A 16,994-nucleotide genomic window follows, 5' to 3' on the forward strand; every position below is an offset into this window, starting at 1 on the left:
GGTTTGATCCCTGGGTTTGGAAGATCCCCTGGAGAAGGAAATGGCAACCCAGTATTCTTGCCTGGGAAATTCCATGATCAAAGGGGCCTGGTGGGTTACAGTCCATGGGGTCAAAAAGAGTCAGACATGACTTAGCGACTCAACAACAATGAGCTCAGTGGTAGCAGGGAGTCTGTCACCCAGAGCCAACCATGGGGAAAACTGGGGTTAAGTTCAACTGAAGGGAGGTTTGTTTTGCAGTTTAATCAGGTCAAGAGTGACAGCACCCTTTGAGGAAGCATGCTAATTAGAACAGTCCCTTTCTGATTTTCTGCTGGCTGAGGAGGGTCTGCTGTTGAGGAAACATTGATGTACACCACATGCCCGGTTAATAAGTGACCGTGGAGGCCAAGGCTGAGCAGGCTTCAATAGAGGAAATGGGAGAAGCTGGTGTGCTGACCTGTTCACCTCTCTCTAATGGTTAACTTTTAAAGTATGTAAAACCTCTGATTGCTTATACGCACTGTTTCCCCTCATGTGTGTCTGTGGGGAAGATTTTTTAAAAATACTATCGAAATACAGAGAGTGAGGGGGACGCCACCATTTCCCTGTGGCTGGGCCCTGATCAACAGCAAAGCTCTGAAAGTCATCAAAGGACCTTATGAACAACTTACTGACCAGAGACATATTAATATGTCTTTTGTTGTAGTTCATTGCTCAATTGTGTCCGACTCTTTTTGATCCCCTGGACTATAGCCCACCAGGCTCCCCTGTCCATGGGATTCTCCAGGCAAAAAACTGGAGTGGGTTGCCATTTTCTTCTCCAAGGGATCTTCCTAACCCACGGATCAAACCCGCATCTTCTGCATTGCAGGCAGATTCTCTACTGTTGAGCCACTGGGGAAGCCCACGTCTTCTGTTACCTGAATGTTATCAACTGGAGACGTTTCAATATTCACCTACATAATAATCACCCGACTAAGTTTTTGCAAAACCCCCCTGGTCAATCACGTGTTAATAAAAAAGGATGTAGAGGCAGTCCGCCTCAGGGCTCACCTCTCCAGCCCTGGTTCCCTGCACACCATCTAGTGGTGCACCCACTGGAAACGTGGCTGTAAAACTGCCAACTCCGTGGCTGGCAAAACTGACAAACTTCGCCTGTCTCCGATCTGCAGAGCGGCGATGAAAATAAATAGTCAGGCTGCTGCCTGGGAGATTTCCTTCTCCCGAGTTTGCAAACACAGTCCGTGTCCTAGATGTGCTGCGTTTAAACAAAGTATGTTCCCTGGTTCCTTCCATTGAGAGTGGGGATTGTCACCATTTGGCAATGACTGATGGGGGAGGAAATCTCGCTCCCTGCTGCATATACATGTGGATGAAAGGGAAGCAGTGTTTATGGCTCCTGCTTGGGGACCAGATGCTGGTGGCATCTCTGCTACGACTTGATGGGAAATGGAAACCGAGAAGCGTAGCGATGCGCTATTTTGGGGAAGAAGACACACATATGTGAATCAATTTTCTCTTTGGTATTTGATACCTGATTGTATAGTGCTGTCTATCACGGTTGGCTTCTCTGTGGTGAGCACAGTGGTACCACCTGAAACACAGAAAGAGTAACATACGAAATGAGAAAAAGCAGAATAAGTAATACACAGCAGAAAACGCTCTTACATACGTCTGTTAAAGGCTAGCCGTTTCCTTAAATAACTCTTCTTTTAATTCCAGCTAGAGTAACTGTCTCAAATTTTGCTCACCACCACACCAAGTTCAAAGAAACCACTATTTTTCACCCATTTATTCATAAAGCATCTAGATAGTATGGATAATTCCAGACTTCCTTCCAAGGGCATTCCTTGACGCCCAGACTAATCTACGATGCTCACAATGGCAACAATGTAAAGCAAAGGCCTCCCAAGGTTCTTAGTGACTTGAGTATTAAACTTGACCTAGACCTCCAAGTTCAAATAGTTTCCCAAGCTTTCAGATGTGTGCCTTTTGGAGGGGAGGGTGTTGCAAGGCTGGTCCCCGCCATCTATTTTAAAAACTGAAGGTTTAAAGTGGATAGCTGTAATTCCTCCTTTCTTTTGCTGCTGTGGTTGTTTATTTTTCCCAAGGACAAATATTCCGCCCAGTATGTAGCTTGGACAAGCTGCAGGGAAAGTGGAAGAGGGGGGACACATTTCTTCACAGTCCCGAGGAGCTGGAAGACTGCACAAACAACACCCTGAACACTGTGAACTTTCATCAGTCTGGGTTGACTTGGAATACTTGGTCCAAGGACATCGTGGAAACTTAGATCTACCATCCCAGCTTAAGTATCTTAGCTCAGCCGTTTTCTGCCCTTTATCCTGAGACTTCTCTTTTATTTATTTATTTTGCTTCCCAGGTGGTGCTAGTGGTAAAGAACCCACTTGCCGATGCAGGAGATGCAGGCAAGAGACTCGGGTTCAATCCCTGGGTTGGGAAGATCCCCTGGAGGAGGGTATGGCTGCCCACTCCAGTATTCTTGCCTGGAGAATCCCCATGGACAGTGGAGTCTGGTGGGCTACAGTCCATAGGGTCGCAAAGAGTCGGACACCACTGACGTGACTTAGCGACAGCAGCAGCAGGCAGCTTACAGGATCTTCACCAACCAGGGATGGAACCCACACCCTCTGCGGTGGAAGAATGGCAGAGTCCTAACCACTGGACAACCAGGGAAGCCTGAGATTTCTGTTTTAAAGCCCTGTTCCTCAACTTGCCCAAACCACAAGCATCACTTGAATGCCTCTTGAAAAACTGGCTTATTGTTTACTACGTAGGTACTTGAGAAAGCCATTTCCCCTTATGTGCATCTGCCTTGCAGATAATGGTTGGGGATCATCTATTTGCTTTCCCAAGAGATAAAGTCCTGGGCAGGCTCAGGGTAAGGACATGGGTGGGCTCATGCTGATCCTGGAACGTTTGCAGGTGGTTATGAGGTGCGACTGTACACCTTCAATGCTATCGTTCAATAAAGAGACTATGATCATTCCTATTCTGGCTGAGCCCTGGTCCTAACCTACAGCTCCCACGGGTCAGAAATCACCCAGCTCATGAATCAGAGAGCCATAAAACTGAGCTCCTGGAGTGGCCTGAAGATTTCTGAGCTCATCCACTGCGGCACCAAGTCGTGTTACCCCTGCTTGCTCAGTAAATACGCTGGATGAGTGGTCACACATGCATGTGCCCTCAACGAGGCAGGCACTAGGAAAGGGAATTATATATATTATGGGTTAAGAAGGTGAATCTGTAATGGCAGAACTGGAGGGAGGCCAGAATGCATTAGCATTCCGTTCCCAGTGGTCTTACAGGAGAAAGACTCAAGGTGAAAACTCACTTTTTAAAACCGATACGCACTGTCAATTTTGTGAGAGGTTGGGAGCCAAATTCTGCTGCCGGGTAGACACAGATCCAATGTGAAATCTGGCCTCCTGGTGCCTTTGAAGCCAATTGTATTATCTAATGACTTCAAAGGCATTTGCAAATGAGGAACTTCAAGGGTGAATTTTCACCTTGGCAAGCAAGCAAAGGAGAGCAAAATCTCTCTTTATTTCCATGTGTTTGGTGCAGTTCACCTGGAATGCAGTGTTGTTTAGAGGTAATGAGCATTTGGCTACAATACTTATCTCCCACTGTGTCCAAATCGGTCACCCCTGGGAGAAGACATTAAAGTGACACCATCTGTGTTTAGGACCCAAACCTTAAGAGAACACTGATCCCAATTTCTAGGCTTCCACCTATCAGGGTGAAAGAATATTTTTGGTTTGGTTTCAAGGCACTAAGCATTCCAAGTTTGCAGCGGTGACCAAAACAGCAAGGAGGGTACGGACTTGCGTGTGAGTCCGGGAGGCAAGATGCTACCTGGGGAAAGATGCAGGGGTGGGGGAGGGCCAGGCTGCCGGCAATCACTGGCACGTGTCAGCACACTCTTCTTCAGAAAAGACTAACACAGAGCTTCATAGAGGAAATTAAGCTTTTAAAAAAGGACAAATTGGCCATGATGCAATAAACGAACATGAAGCATGAGAAGGCCTTCTAAGATCACCTTTTCTTTTTTTTTAACTTTTTCCTTTATATTGGAGTGTAGTTGATTACCAAAGCTGCAATAATTTCATATGGACAGCAAAGTGACTGAGTTTTAAATGTACCTGTATCCTTTTCCAAATTCTTTTCCCATTTAGGTTGTCACATAATATTGAGCAGAGTTCCCTGTGTTGTACAGTAGGTTCTTATTGGTTAAAGAATCACCTCTTTTTAATGGTGGAATGAAGTTAACTTTATCAGTACCCCTAGAAGTTCTTATTATATGCACCTATTGATCAAATTATTAAGACAAATGTGCTGGCCTGAGAAAATGACACTTTGGGGGGGCCAGGATAATACGTAACAAAAAAACAAGAATGCCCCTTTTTTTCCTATCTAAATAAATGATTGTATCCAACAAATGAGTTTAAACACTGTAAATAAATGATCACCTTGTATTTTAAAGGACTGTCAGTGTTTCCACTGGAAATGACCCATTTTCTGCGGTTTGCAACTTGGTGCCATTCACAATTTGCTCGAGGCTAACAGACTTGCCCTATTTCATTCAAAGGCTTAGGTTTCAATTGATTCAGTCATGAAGCAATGCAAAAATGAGAAGGTTGGTTGTTCTGACTCGAGGAGTAAATCTGAGGCTTTGACTCTAATCAATATTAACTGACCACTTTATGGTTTATAAAGGAAAGAACCTCTTCTCCAGAGGGTAATTGAACAGAAGAGTCTCTGATGACTGTATCCATTCCTTTTTATGAGGATTTCACTACAGATGGGATGTGTGACTAGGTTTGCAAAAAGCCTAAGGTTTGCAGAGTGTGTTTATAGGCGACCTTGGGAAGGTTCTGCAGGGCCTGCTTCACAGGCTATACTCTTGTTTTTCGTATTAGCTGTAAGGTTTTCAGCTGGAGCTTGACATCTTACAAAGAAAAGGCCTCTGTCTTAATTAGATTATTTTTTGTGGCTTGTGGCTACTGAAATACAAGATTTATTTTCAAAAGCCCATAGCCATGTAATATTTATTGGCCATTTGACTGTAAGCGATTATTCTGGAAATTTGGAGGGAGAGAGCCTTAGGAGGAGGGATTTAAATGGAAACTCAGTTCATGGTACTAAACTTCTCAGCTAGATTTTACCTTTATTCCATCTCAGAGTAGCAGAGCAATCTTGCTCTTTCAGAGGAGAGGTTCTGAAGTAATTGGAAATGGGGGTCCCCTCCAGATTTTACATTAATGCATTAGCCACTAACATGGCACTATTATGAAGTTACATGGGAACACCTTCAGTTTCACCCACGGAAATGAATTACATGGGCTCTCTAGAGTCCTTTCTGGGTAAAGATACAGACGGCACCCAAGGGCTGCTGTTTAATGTAAAATGAGAGTCACATGCTGTAAGAAACTGGGTGGCAATACAGGTCTCACAGCACCTTTGGCAACAGGGTGAAAATTCTAGGACTTTGGCCAGTTTCCGAATGGTGGAGTCCGACTTCCCCATGTGCTTAATGTTTCCTCTGCCAGTCCAAGTGGAAGAGAAGGTCACTTTCTAGCTTTTAGGATTTCAGACTATTATGGAGTCATCCTCTAAACGAGTCGGTGAGGCACACGGTAAGCACCATCCCTGCTACATCTGTTAGTGGTGATGTGAAACAGCAACGGATTCTGGCTTTCTACATTTTAATGTAAAATGATTCACAAAATTCTAACTTAAAAGCTGCAGTTCAAATATAAGTCTAATTTCATCAGTTAGTTGAAGGAGCCACTCAAACATTTTGATTCCTGTTTGAAAATAAATGTTCTCAAGTGTGTGGAGCATGTGTTACGGTTGGGGTTGGGGGTGAGGGTTGAAGATGAGAATCAATTTATGTTACATATTGTTGTTTGTTATTGTTTAGTCACTAAGTTGTGGAGAAGGCAGTGGCACCCCACTCCAGTACTCTTGCCTGGAAAATCCCATGGACGGAGGAGCCTGGTAGGCTGCAGTCCATGGGGTTGCAAAGAGTCGGACACGACTGAGCAACTTCACTTTCACTTTTCACTTTCATGCATTGGAGAAGGAAATGGCAACCCACTCCAGTGTTCTTGCCTGGAGAATCCCAGGGACTGGGGAGCCTGGTGGGCTGCCGTCTCTGGGGTCGCACAGAGTCGGACACGACTGAAGCGACTTAGCAGCAGCAGCAGCATTCGCTAAGTTGTGTCCGACTCTTTTGCAACCCCATGGACTACAGCCTGCCAGGCTCCCTGTCCATGAGATTTCCCAGGCAAGAACACTGGAGTGGGTTGCCATGCCCTCCTCCAGGGGATCTTCCTGACCCAGGGATTGAACCCAGGTCTCCTGCATTGGCACATAGATTCTTTACCATTGAGCCACCAGGGAAGCCCAACCTCAGATACATTTAGCCATGGAGAAATTCTTATTCATTCAATGAAGACAATCCCAGCCCTTTACTCTGAAATGACTCAAATTACTGTTTCGGATGGCTGTGACTTGGAAGAACAATTTGTTTACGCGATGACACGAGGAGATGAAGATGCATGCGTTCTGGCAAAGTTCCCTCCACCCTGATGCCTAGTGCCACGAGGATTTTCACACACACACACACACACACACACACACACACAGAGGCGTTAATGAGCGGGTCCCAACTACAACATGAACTGAGATGCCACAGCAATGGGATGAAGATGGTTTCTGCACCTGTGAGCTGGAAGTCATCACCTGTTCCGCTGTGGCAGTTGGCCTGGTCGTCATCACATTCATCTACCAGGTTCCCATTGGGAGTGGTCGGCCCAGCTGTAGGTGCTGAAACAAGATCCAAGGATTATTTTCTCACACCTCTGAAATGTATTCTCCAGCCCTCTGGTTGTTGACTCTGCTAATGCTTTTGCAGAAAACTTTAATCTGCCATAGGAAGGCCAGCAGGGTGGTGTGCCTGCCTCTCTTTCAGGAGTGGAAGATACTTGGATTTTGCAGAAGGCACTGGGGACTGCTCTGTTTTGGTATTTGATTCCTATCTCCTTGGTAGACGTGGCTGCCTTCTCATTTCATACGCTGTTATCTACATAAACATCCTTTTTCTGAAAAGTTCCTGAATTCTCCCCGGTTATTTATTCATGACCCTGGAGTTGAGAATTCTGATGATAGAGGTTTTGCTTGAACTGTTTTTCCTTTCATTTTCAAGGTGCTAGAGGAATCGATTGTCATGAATTCTTTTCTATTCTTGATATTTACTCAGTTTATCTTGTAATTTTTTTCCCAAAAGGGAGTCTCAGCGTTCACTTTTAGTACAATGTTGTTCTTATTTATTTTTTTCACAGTGACTCCATTTCCCTCTAAGTGTCTGGGCTCGTGAGCGCTCCCTTCAGAGCAGGTGTCTGGGAGCTCCCGGGGGTCATGTTACCTTAACTCCTGGCGGACCACATTCCGCTGCTGGCAGGTATTCCCATAGCTCTGAGTTTGTAGTTGAAAAGTAGCCAGCATTAATCAAAGACTGCTTTTGAAGTTCTTTACGTTTAGTTCCATCTATTTTTTTTTTCCAGCCTGTTCCTCATTTTTGCAATCTGTTTAATATTTTACAGTTTTCGGCATTACATTTCACTTTACAAGACTTGAGATAATGGACAGTTCTCTTGATGTCTGAGAACCAGACAAGATGCTGGGAGTCGGCGGGGGAGGCGGGGGTCTGTTCTCTAATAGCTTCTGGCCAGGTGGAATGTGCTGGTAACTGCTGCTTTCTCAATAAAAATTTGACACAGTTTTTCATTGTAGAGAAGGACTGAGCAGAGTTATAACAAATGGAGAAACACAGCTAGTTTCGACATCCTCAACTGCCCAGGACACATACCAAAAATTGCTAGGAAATCAACACATATAGGTAATGTCCACACTGTTTAGGCTGCAAACTGGACTTTGTAAACTGTGTACACACAAGATTCTGGGTTCTGCTCATTGCCAACAGCGAATCAATAGCATCCTCTTCAGCAACCTTGATGCTTGCCTTTGCTAAGCTGCCTTTCCTGTTGGTTTTGTGCCACTTTTAAACTCTCTATTCATCTTGCTGGTTTTTCCACATTCCTTGTGGTATTTATAAAGAAGGAGTTTTACATTGGACGTGGCCCAGGGTAGTCCCTGGATTAAACTGAAAAAAGTAAAATGTGAGTCTTTTTAAATGTTTTTAAATTAAATTTTCTTTTTTTTTTTTTTGCAGTGGATAAGCATATGGGATCTTAGTTCTCTGACCAAGGATTGAACTCATGCCCCCTGCAGTGGAAATGCAGTCTTAACCACTGGACCACCAGGGAAACCCCCAAAGTGAGTCATTTTGTTGTCCCAGTTTTACTACTTGAAAATATTTTATCTTCTGTGGTCCTCTAATTGTTTCTTAAATACAAGTCTTAGCCCCAAATAAGCTAGAGGTCCCAGAGATGGCTGGGTTGTACCTCATCCTTTTTTCCTATCCCTTTAGGCATCTCCTGTAGAACAAGGTACAAAGTTGATATTTAATAAGGGCCTGTTAATCATTTTAAGGAAGAAGAAAAACACTCCCTTTCACCAACTGTGTTAAAAAGCTTGGACAGTTCTTTCCCTGGATGCGGGTTCCTCACGTGGCTTGGGGTGACTTCCCCACTTTGCTGAGTGCCTGTGAACATCTGTAGTCAATCCCTTCATCACCATCGCGACCTCAGCACAGAGTTGACACTGGCAAACTGCCACCAGGCCCGGTCTTTTCAACCATCCATTCATTCCACCTCCTAAATCAGTGTTGCTTCCCAGAATCCAGGCTAAAGTCCTGCATCAGAGCAGCAGAGGCCCTCTTCCAGCTGACCACACTGCTCAGCACGCTGAACCGATGTGTCTGCAGGTGGTTGGGTCTGCCCCAACTCTCTTTTTTCCAGGCGTCTTTGCCAATGTCCTGGAACACGGTCATTCGTGGTCTGCGTTGACAGTGACGGGATAACTCAGGGGTCCTGGGACATAGCCACAGATATGGAAACAGCTACCCAATAAAGAATGGGAGATGATGGCCTGCTTTTAAATAAACACATAGGAAAGCAGCTATGAATTATTCACTAGGATGGTGATTTATAGCTTAAGATTCTTTAGTGCCTAAGAAATGTTTTATGATATTTAATGTGCTCAGGAATGTAATTATATTTGGGTAGCTTGAAACACAAATAATTTAGAAATCCCAAGAAGGTGATATTTAAAAAGCATCCTTCCAAACAACTTTGAGCATATGCTCAATGGATTAACATCTGGGTACCAACAATAGCCATTCTTTGCAGTAACCTAGAGGAAGACCTTTATGGGGATGAAAATGTTGGTATAAGGTTACTCATTTATGCCCAAATCGAAGGCAGATGGGAATTCTAGTGCACAAAAGCATTAAATAGTACACTAAGCAAGCATCATATGATTTTTTTAAACATTCATCTCATTCATTATGTGATTAAAAAAAACACAGAGGAAAGTACAGTTCTGGGGTCAATGTGAGAACTGAATTTGTCCCTGACCTCCCTATGATAACCTAAGTTTATGCAGTCGTATCTTTAAACAGACCCCATTGTGCATTACATACATTATGTGATGTAAAGTTTGGTTTCTCTGCAGCAGTCTGAGAAATTTATCCAAGACAATGTCTCAATGTTTCGGTCTGTCAAATGCTGCTTCCTGCTAGTATGTGATGGTAGTCAGCGTTGCAGATGGAAACTTGGACCAGACACAGGCCTCTGAAGAACTCTAAGAAGGTCAAGGAATCCATGGTTGCCAGGGGTTGAGGGACGATGGGGATGGAGAGGGGCTTTCATTTTGGACCGGTAGAAATCTTTTGTAACTAGACAAAGGCTGCTTGCATAAGCACCTGTCAACTACAACTACCTACAAATGCTGGACTTGTTTACAACGGTGAATTTTGTTATGTGAATTTCACAACACATCATTTTTTAAAAACAGATCAGAGAACACCCCTCCACCCAGAATCTGAGGAGTGTTATGCAAACAACCCCCACAAAAGCAAGATGCAGAAGCACTGCTTCGTGCTGCTCACTGGGTGATGAGCCCTGCGCACAGGCAGGCACAAGAGCCACAGGATCATTTGGGGGAAAGCTGGCAATCTGCAGCAGCACCATCAGGGCCATAAGCACGTGTAAAAGGACAGAAAACATCTAGGGAAGCAGAGCGGGCTTACCTTCCACCTCACAGCCCAGCAGCTCCATTCGCAGCCCCAGTCCGCCGTGCGTGGCTCTCTCGGGGTAGATCCTGATGAACCGTGTGGAAAGGGGTGGAAAGGTCCGCAGCTCAGGTGTATCGTAGTTGTTGTTGCCTTCAAAAGACTGTGAAGAACGAGAACCAGCAGGTAATAACAAACCTTTCTTTCAGCAGAAGAGTCTCTCCTTGAGGACTCTCTAACAGGGCAGAAAAATGAGCCTCATTCTACCACTTCACAGAAGGCTGACATTCCTACCTGAGAATGGAAAAAAACAATTAAACCTTCTCTAGGAAGTGACAGATGTTCCTTCTCAGAAACTCTGGAGGCCACACTGAGGCTAGACCAGAAGCTAAGGATTTAATGAGACACATTTTTAAATGATAGGCTGATGTGCCTGGAAGAAGTGACAGTTTCACCATTTCCTTGAGGTGGAGGAAGAAAACTCAGGAAAGGAGCCTGCCTCTTCTTATAATAGAGACTGTGCTTCCAATAACAACTCCTCTTACATTCTCTTGGATGAGCGGGTCCTGGTTTTGCTAAAACTCCGTCCTCAAGAAGTGCAAGGGGGCTTCCCTGGTAGCTCAGTGGTAGAGAATCCGCCTGCCAACGCAGGGAACACGGGTTCGATCCTTGGTCTGGGAAGATCCCACATGCTATGGAACCAAGAAGCCTGTGCTACAACTATTGCTGCCATCACTGAGCCCACACGCCCTAGAGCCCGTGCTCCGCAACAAGAGAAAGTGAAGTCGCTCAGTTGTGTCGGACTCTTTGCGACTGACCCATGGACTGTGTAGCCTGCCAGGCTCCTCTGTCCATGGAATTTTCCAGGCAAGGATACTGGAGTGGGTTGCCATTTCCTCCTCCAGGAGACCTTCCCAACCCAGGGATCGAACCTGGGTCTCCCTCACTGCAGGCAGACACTTTACCGTCTAAGCCACCAGGGAATCCCGCAGCACGCATGGCAACTAGAGAGGAGTCCCCACTCTCTGCAACTAGAGATAAAGCCTGTTCAGCAATGAAGACAAGCACAGCCAAAAGTAAATAAGTAAGTAAATTAAAAAAAAAAGAACCTCGAGAAATTCCTTTCCTGGAGGAGATAGTAAATTTCACATGGTGCAAGTGCTGCATTACCAAGAACTTGGGTGATTCCAATGCCCTGGAACTGCTGTTGACTTACGCAGTCCCGCCAGTGGAGACATCTGTAGATAAAAGAACTTCTCATCTCAGGAAAGTGACAGGGGTCCTGCTCGCTAAACGATGTTCAGATGCCTGGTGGCCCTGCAGTGAGTGAAGTGCATTCCTAACTCGACATCACTGTGGCATGTTCAGGAGACCAGTCGTTATTGCCCTGCTGCTGCTGGATTATTCTGCTCCCCTTTTTACACTGATGGGAAGCCCTTGAGTGGACTCATCAGAAAATGGAGCAATGGCTAGGCTTGTTTTCTTTTTCAAGAAATGGATAAGCCTCTCTGTATCCTCCTATCCCAGTATCCTTCCTAACTCTGTCCAGAATGGGAAGAGGGGAAGGGATTAGAAAAACCAAATTGCCTTGTCACTGGGACTGTCGTTTTATATACTGAGCACCATGTGATGCTTACTGATGCAAGGCATTGTTCTACAGGCTTAAAATGTATTAACTCAACGTAATCCTCAAGACAATTTCGAGAGGTAGGTTCTATTATTGTGTATGTTCAGTCACTCAATCATATACGACTCTTTGCGACCCATGGACTGTACTCCGCCAGGCAACTCTATCCATGGGATTCTCCAGAATACTAGAGTGGGTTGCCATGCCCTCCTCCAGGGGATCTTCCCAACCCAGAGATTGAACCCACATCCCTTGTGTCTCCTGCATTAGCAGGCTGATTCTTTACCACTGAGCCATCTAGAAGTAAATTAATTGGCCTTTTCCAACTCTGAAAATCCTCTAGGAATCCAGAAGTACAGGGCTCATACCTATCTGATTTTCTCAATTAAAGTTCCTTCTATCATTTTCAGGAGTAAATTCACTACTGGGGGCCCTGCCTTTTTGATAGAACTGCAGTTGCTGCCAGTAATTGAGAATCTGACGGATATCATTGTCAGGCTCAATTAAGTGTTGTCAGTAAGACACTAATTATAATGAAAACAGAGTTACTACACAGGCAAGTTCTATCTACATTAACATAGCTTCAACATTCCTAGGAGAAAAGCACTTATACCTTCGGAATCCCAGCCTCTTCTCCTACTTGTAATGTAAATACATTACAAAGGTCGTCAGTGATGAGCTGGGAAGAATATTAGCAAGGAAGGGTCACACGGAACTGGGCTAAGTTTGCTAACATGACATTGTTTACAACATAACACTGTTTACAACATGTCTTTCTGTCCTTTTACTAATCATGCTTTAGAAGAAGAGGGCTTAGAGTATTTAGATATATTTGCTCCTGGAAAGACTAGTTGATTCAAAGACTCCGATGTACCTTGTCCATCATGTACCATTTAGGTATAGGAAATAAGGAGAGGGCATAAAGGATTCCAAATCTATCAAGGTGCTGTTTCATATCATAAAACAGACTGCTCACTTTACCATTACATAAAACATACTTGGCATCCTGAACAGGTAACCTTTACTTGCAAGTTCAAATATAGTATATTTTAACTATCTTTGTGCAAAGTTACAAATACACACTGCTCCTAAATGGATGATATAACCAGTTTCCTTTTTCATCTTGAAGATTTTATTCCAGGGGAAGGACATGTTAGGAATCACTTATTAGATGCCCTGCCAACAATTTAGAAGCTTTTATGGTTTAAATAAGGGGCTTCCCAGGTGGCACTACCTGGGAACTTGCCTACCGATGCAGGAGATGTAAGAGACACAGGTTTATCCCTGGGTCGGGAAGATCCCCTGGAGAAGGGCATGGCAACCCACTCCAGTATTCTTGCTTGGAGAAGCCCATGGACAGAGGAGCCTGGAGGGCTAGTCCATAGGGTTGCAAAGAGTCAGAGAGGAGTAACCTGGCACATAGAACATGGCTTAAATACATAGGAACATGATAATGATGGGTAAAATCATATTTTAGGAATAAGATCTGACACATTCAACCAATCTTGAACAGAGTGTTTTTGTTACAGTTGAAAGCTGGGTGCTGTTGGCTTCTTGTGAAAGCTATACGTGATGCCCTACAAGGGAGTGATAGCTTTAGACTTGACCTCAGGTGAGTGGATAACAAAGGCCAGTAAGCACAGGGCGCATCCCACCCAGAGCATATGGTGACCTGTTTTCGTCCCTTTTAGAACCTCGTGCTGAAGAACACGCCACAACAGTACACACTGCCATGCGACCGTGGCAACTTGTTGATTTGCAGCATATTCACACTTGGTGCTAAAGCCACAGGGCTCATGACTCCTCCGAAAAGACTGGCTCTTAGGGGAACTCCAGTTTCTAATGTTTATTTTACTTTTTCTTCCACCAAAACAAGAGGGGCAGACATAAAAGAGGAAAATGAAAGGGACACCAAAGAAAGTAGCTGCACATGGATTAAAAAAAAAACAAAAAACACTGGAACTGCTTTAGAAACCACAAGTTAACTAGGGGTGAGACGGGAGAGGAATTCTTACATTTCTGAGCAGCAGCATCCCTCTCGGTGCTCTGCCCACTGGAGCAGAGCACATGTGGGGACAGCCTCTGCGGGGCCCACACATCTGGGCAGAGTGGGAGCTGGCTGCGCGGCCCAGCTTTGCTTCCCGCCTGCAAAGCCTTTGGCCCGGGTGACTATATCAAGCCATAATCCCACAGTCCCATTCTCTCCCATTCCCCAAATCTTTTCACAAAAGGAGTAGATCCTCAGCAAACAGGGGTGAAGAGGCTGGGACAGAAAGCCAACTGGCTGGTGGTGAGAAATACCATTAGCTGAATACAATACCCACATAGAGTTCTGCATACAGAACTGAATTTCTGAGGACTCTTCCTTATTTCAATCTGTAATCAGTTAATCTGAAATTTAGCTGATTTCTGAAAATAACTTTCTTATTTAATCTGGAATCCCTTTCCAGGTCACCCTGCATACTTGGGGTTTCCTTTCCAGGTTGGAGTTCTGTGCCCAAGAAATGCAAAGACATGTAACCATAAGCCCCAGAAAACCATCATCACTATAGGATACTTGTGTTAAAAAAGAAAAATTATACCACATGTTCTGGGGAAGGTTGGAATATATCTTTTTTCACTAGATCATCAAAGGCCAGCTGCTCTTTAAAAGGTTCCAATGTATAAAAAATAGACAAGCATTATTCATGATAGCCAAGTGTTAAAAGCAAAGAAAGTGTTCATCAATGGATGGACAGATACCCAACTTGGCCTGTATACATGATAGAATATTATCCAGCTTTAAACAGAAATGAAATTCTGATCCACACTACAATACTGGCTGAACCTCGAGGATATCATGTCAAGTTAAACAAGCCCATCACAGAGGCTACATTTTGTATGCTTCCACTAACAGAGGCTCCTGCAGTAGTCAAATTAATAGAAACAGAAGTTGAAATGGTGGTTGTCAGGGGCTGGAAAATTATTGTTTAATGGTGAAGGAGTTTCAGTTTTGCAAGAAGTTTTAGAGATGGGTTTGCACAACGATGTGAATGTACTTAACACTACTGAACGGGTACACTTAAAAAAGGTTATGATGGGAATTTTTCCGTTATGTGGATTTCAGCCCAATTATGGGCCTCCCTGGTGGCTTGGAGAAGGCAATAGCACTTGGTGACGCGCCTACCTGCAATGCGAGAGATCCGGGTTCAATCCCTGGGTCGGGAAAATCCCCATGAGAAGTAAATGGCAACCCATTCCAGTACTCTTGCCTGCAAAATTCCACGGACTGGGGAGCCTGGTAGGCTACAGTCCAGGGGGTCGCCAAGAGTCGGACACGACTGAGCTACTTTACTTTCACTTCTATGGAACTTTAGAAAATTGTACAACAGTATAGAAAAGAAAGACTCTTTCATTCAATAAAAATTTTAAAAAATACATGTAACAAGGAATTCGTGGTAAAAGGGGGCTGGCAGCCGGTGCTCTCCAGAGACGATCAGAGGATCTTCGGAGGGAGTGCGTGTTCCTACCGGGTTGCCCGGTGCCCATGTCCCCGGCCCCACTCTCATAGCCTCCCGCTCCCCGAGCCTTGAGTCACCTGCTGTTTCCTGAAGGAAGGAAAGTTGACCAACGATGAGATGCTCAGCCGTGCTTTTTGCATCCCATTCCTGTCTCCCCTGGCATTTTACAGACTCCACCCCTCGCCCCCGCAGATCCCACTGCTTTCAGGAAATGAGAGATTTGCTTCCGCAGGAAGAGGCCAGGGTCCTTGATTCAAGTCAAGGCCTCCAGGGAGCCCCCCATCCCTTCCCGGCGCCGCCCCCGCCCAGGGCTCACCTTGGCCTTGCGCTTGCTGTCATCCATGATCATCTTCCAGTCCGAGCCGTTGTTGCTGTACCCGATCTTGAATTTCCTCATGAACACCTTGTTCTCCCGGTGCTTGCCCCCCTGAATGATGACTCCCCGCACAATCTTCTCCTCAGCGAGGTCCACCTGCAGCCACTCGTTCACGTACGGGTGGGGGGCGGGGGGCAGTGCCCAGCCCGAGCGGCTGGTCACCAGGCGGATGTTTTCAGGCATCCAGTTCCTGTCCGCTTGATTGGACGCTGTGATCTGGGAGTCGGAAATAAGTCCCGACACCATGCCCAGCATTCCAGAGCAAGGATAATCTAGGCGGGGAACGGAATAGACAAACGTAACATGATTTGAAGTCTCCATGCTGAGAAAGAGAATCCACCCTATTGAGTAAAAACATGGACTGTCCCCATTCATGTACATTTGTAAGTGCCTGGACCATCTGATATGAAACCAAAGCTCTCCCCCCCTGCTCCTCTTTCTGCACTGCCCACCCTACACTCAACAGTCCAATTAAAAAATCTTCAATAAGAACAGTCATTTCATCCTTTCTGAGTTCTTCCAAGTGTAAAGTCAACGTATTTACTGTCCCCTTGGTATAGGTTATTCTTAGATCAAGTACAGAGAGAAAGAAATAAAGAAAGTTCAAGAAAGAAAGTGCTTGAGGCAGCTTGAAGAGGTGTAACACCAGGGTGTTGCGGGGAGCCTTTGAAATGAATGCTTAAGGAGGGGGCCCATCTTCCCCCTCCCCGCCCAGTGTCCCCCCACCCCCGTTTCTAACTGCACCAGAACTTTGCAGTATCCCATCCTCACCTCAAATGTCCCAAGTCCAAACAAGAGCAGTCCTTTCCACTCAACACTGAATCCCTTTATCCAACTCTTCACTTTAATGGGTGGAATCACCCATCAGCTAGTTCCTGCCTAATTGTCTTTCTTAATTTTCCATTTTCCATTCCTGTTCTACCAAATCCTGTCATATTTTCATTAAAAAAAAAAAGTGTCCTCAATATGCCTTGTGACCTTCTTTTGGCATCATCTGGATCTAAGGACTCAGGCGGACATGCTGAATGATCTCCAGACTGCCCTCTCAAACCCCAGTTTTGAGTCAACAACACCCACGTCACTTTTCATAACTTTGTTTTTGCAGTGTCATTCTCATGCTCAAGAATCTTGCATTGCTAAGGAAAATAAACCAAAGGACAGATATTGCATGACTCTCCTGAAATGAGGTGCCTGGAAGAGTCAACTCCATAAAGACAGAAAGTAGAATGGTGGTTGCTGGAAGCTGGGGGCAGGAGGGAATGGAGAGTTAGTGTTCCAAGGGTACAC

General features: G+C 45.0%; 1 protein-coding gene across 6 annotated transcripts in view; it reads right to left on the bottom strand.

Annotated features, from left to right (window-relative positions):
- NRP1 (neuropilin 1) overlaps positions 1-16,994 on the bottom strand; it is a 147,134-nt gene that overhangs the window by 16,632 nt on the left and 113,508 nt on the right. For 4 of the 6 annotated variants that reach the window (XM_086334588.1, XM_086334590.1, XM_086334587.1 and 1 more), the window contains exons 10-13: positions 15,648-15,979; positions 10,223-10,367; positions 6,733-6,837; positions 1,517-1,576 (exon numbers count right to left, since the gene is read on the bottom strand). In XM_086334588.1, coding sequence (XP_086190714.1) covers positions 1,517-1,576; positions 6,733-6,837; positions 10,223-10,367; positions 15,648-15,979 — 642 coding nt within the window. The remainder of the gene's footprint in view (positions 1-1,516; positions 1,577-6,732; positions 6,838-10,222; positions 10,368-15,647; positions 15,980-16,994) is intronic. The other 2 variants (XM_086334592.1, XM_086334591.1) reach the window with 1 other exon arrangement.

This window comes from Bos grunniens, chromosome 13 (genome assembly GCF_055505025.1).
Source record: "Bos grunniens cultivar Pamir isolate PY7600 chromosome 13, Bosgru_T2T1.0, whole genome shotgun sequence".
Classification (NCBI taxonomy): Eukaryota; Metazoa; Chordata; class Mammalia; order Artiodactyla; family Bovidae; genus Bos; species Bos grunniens.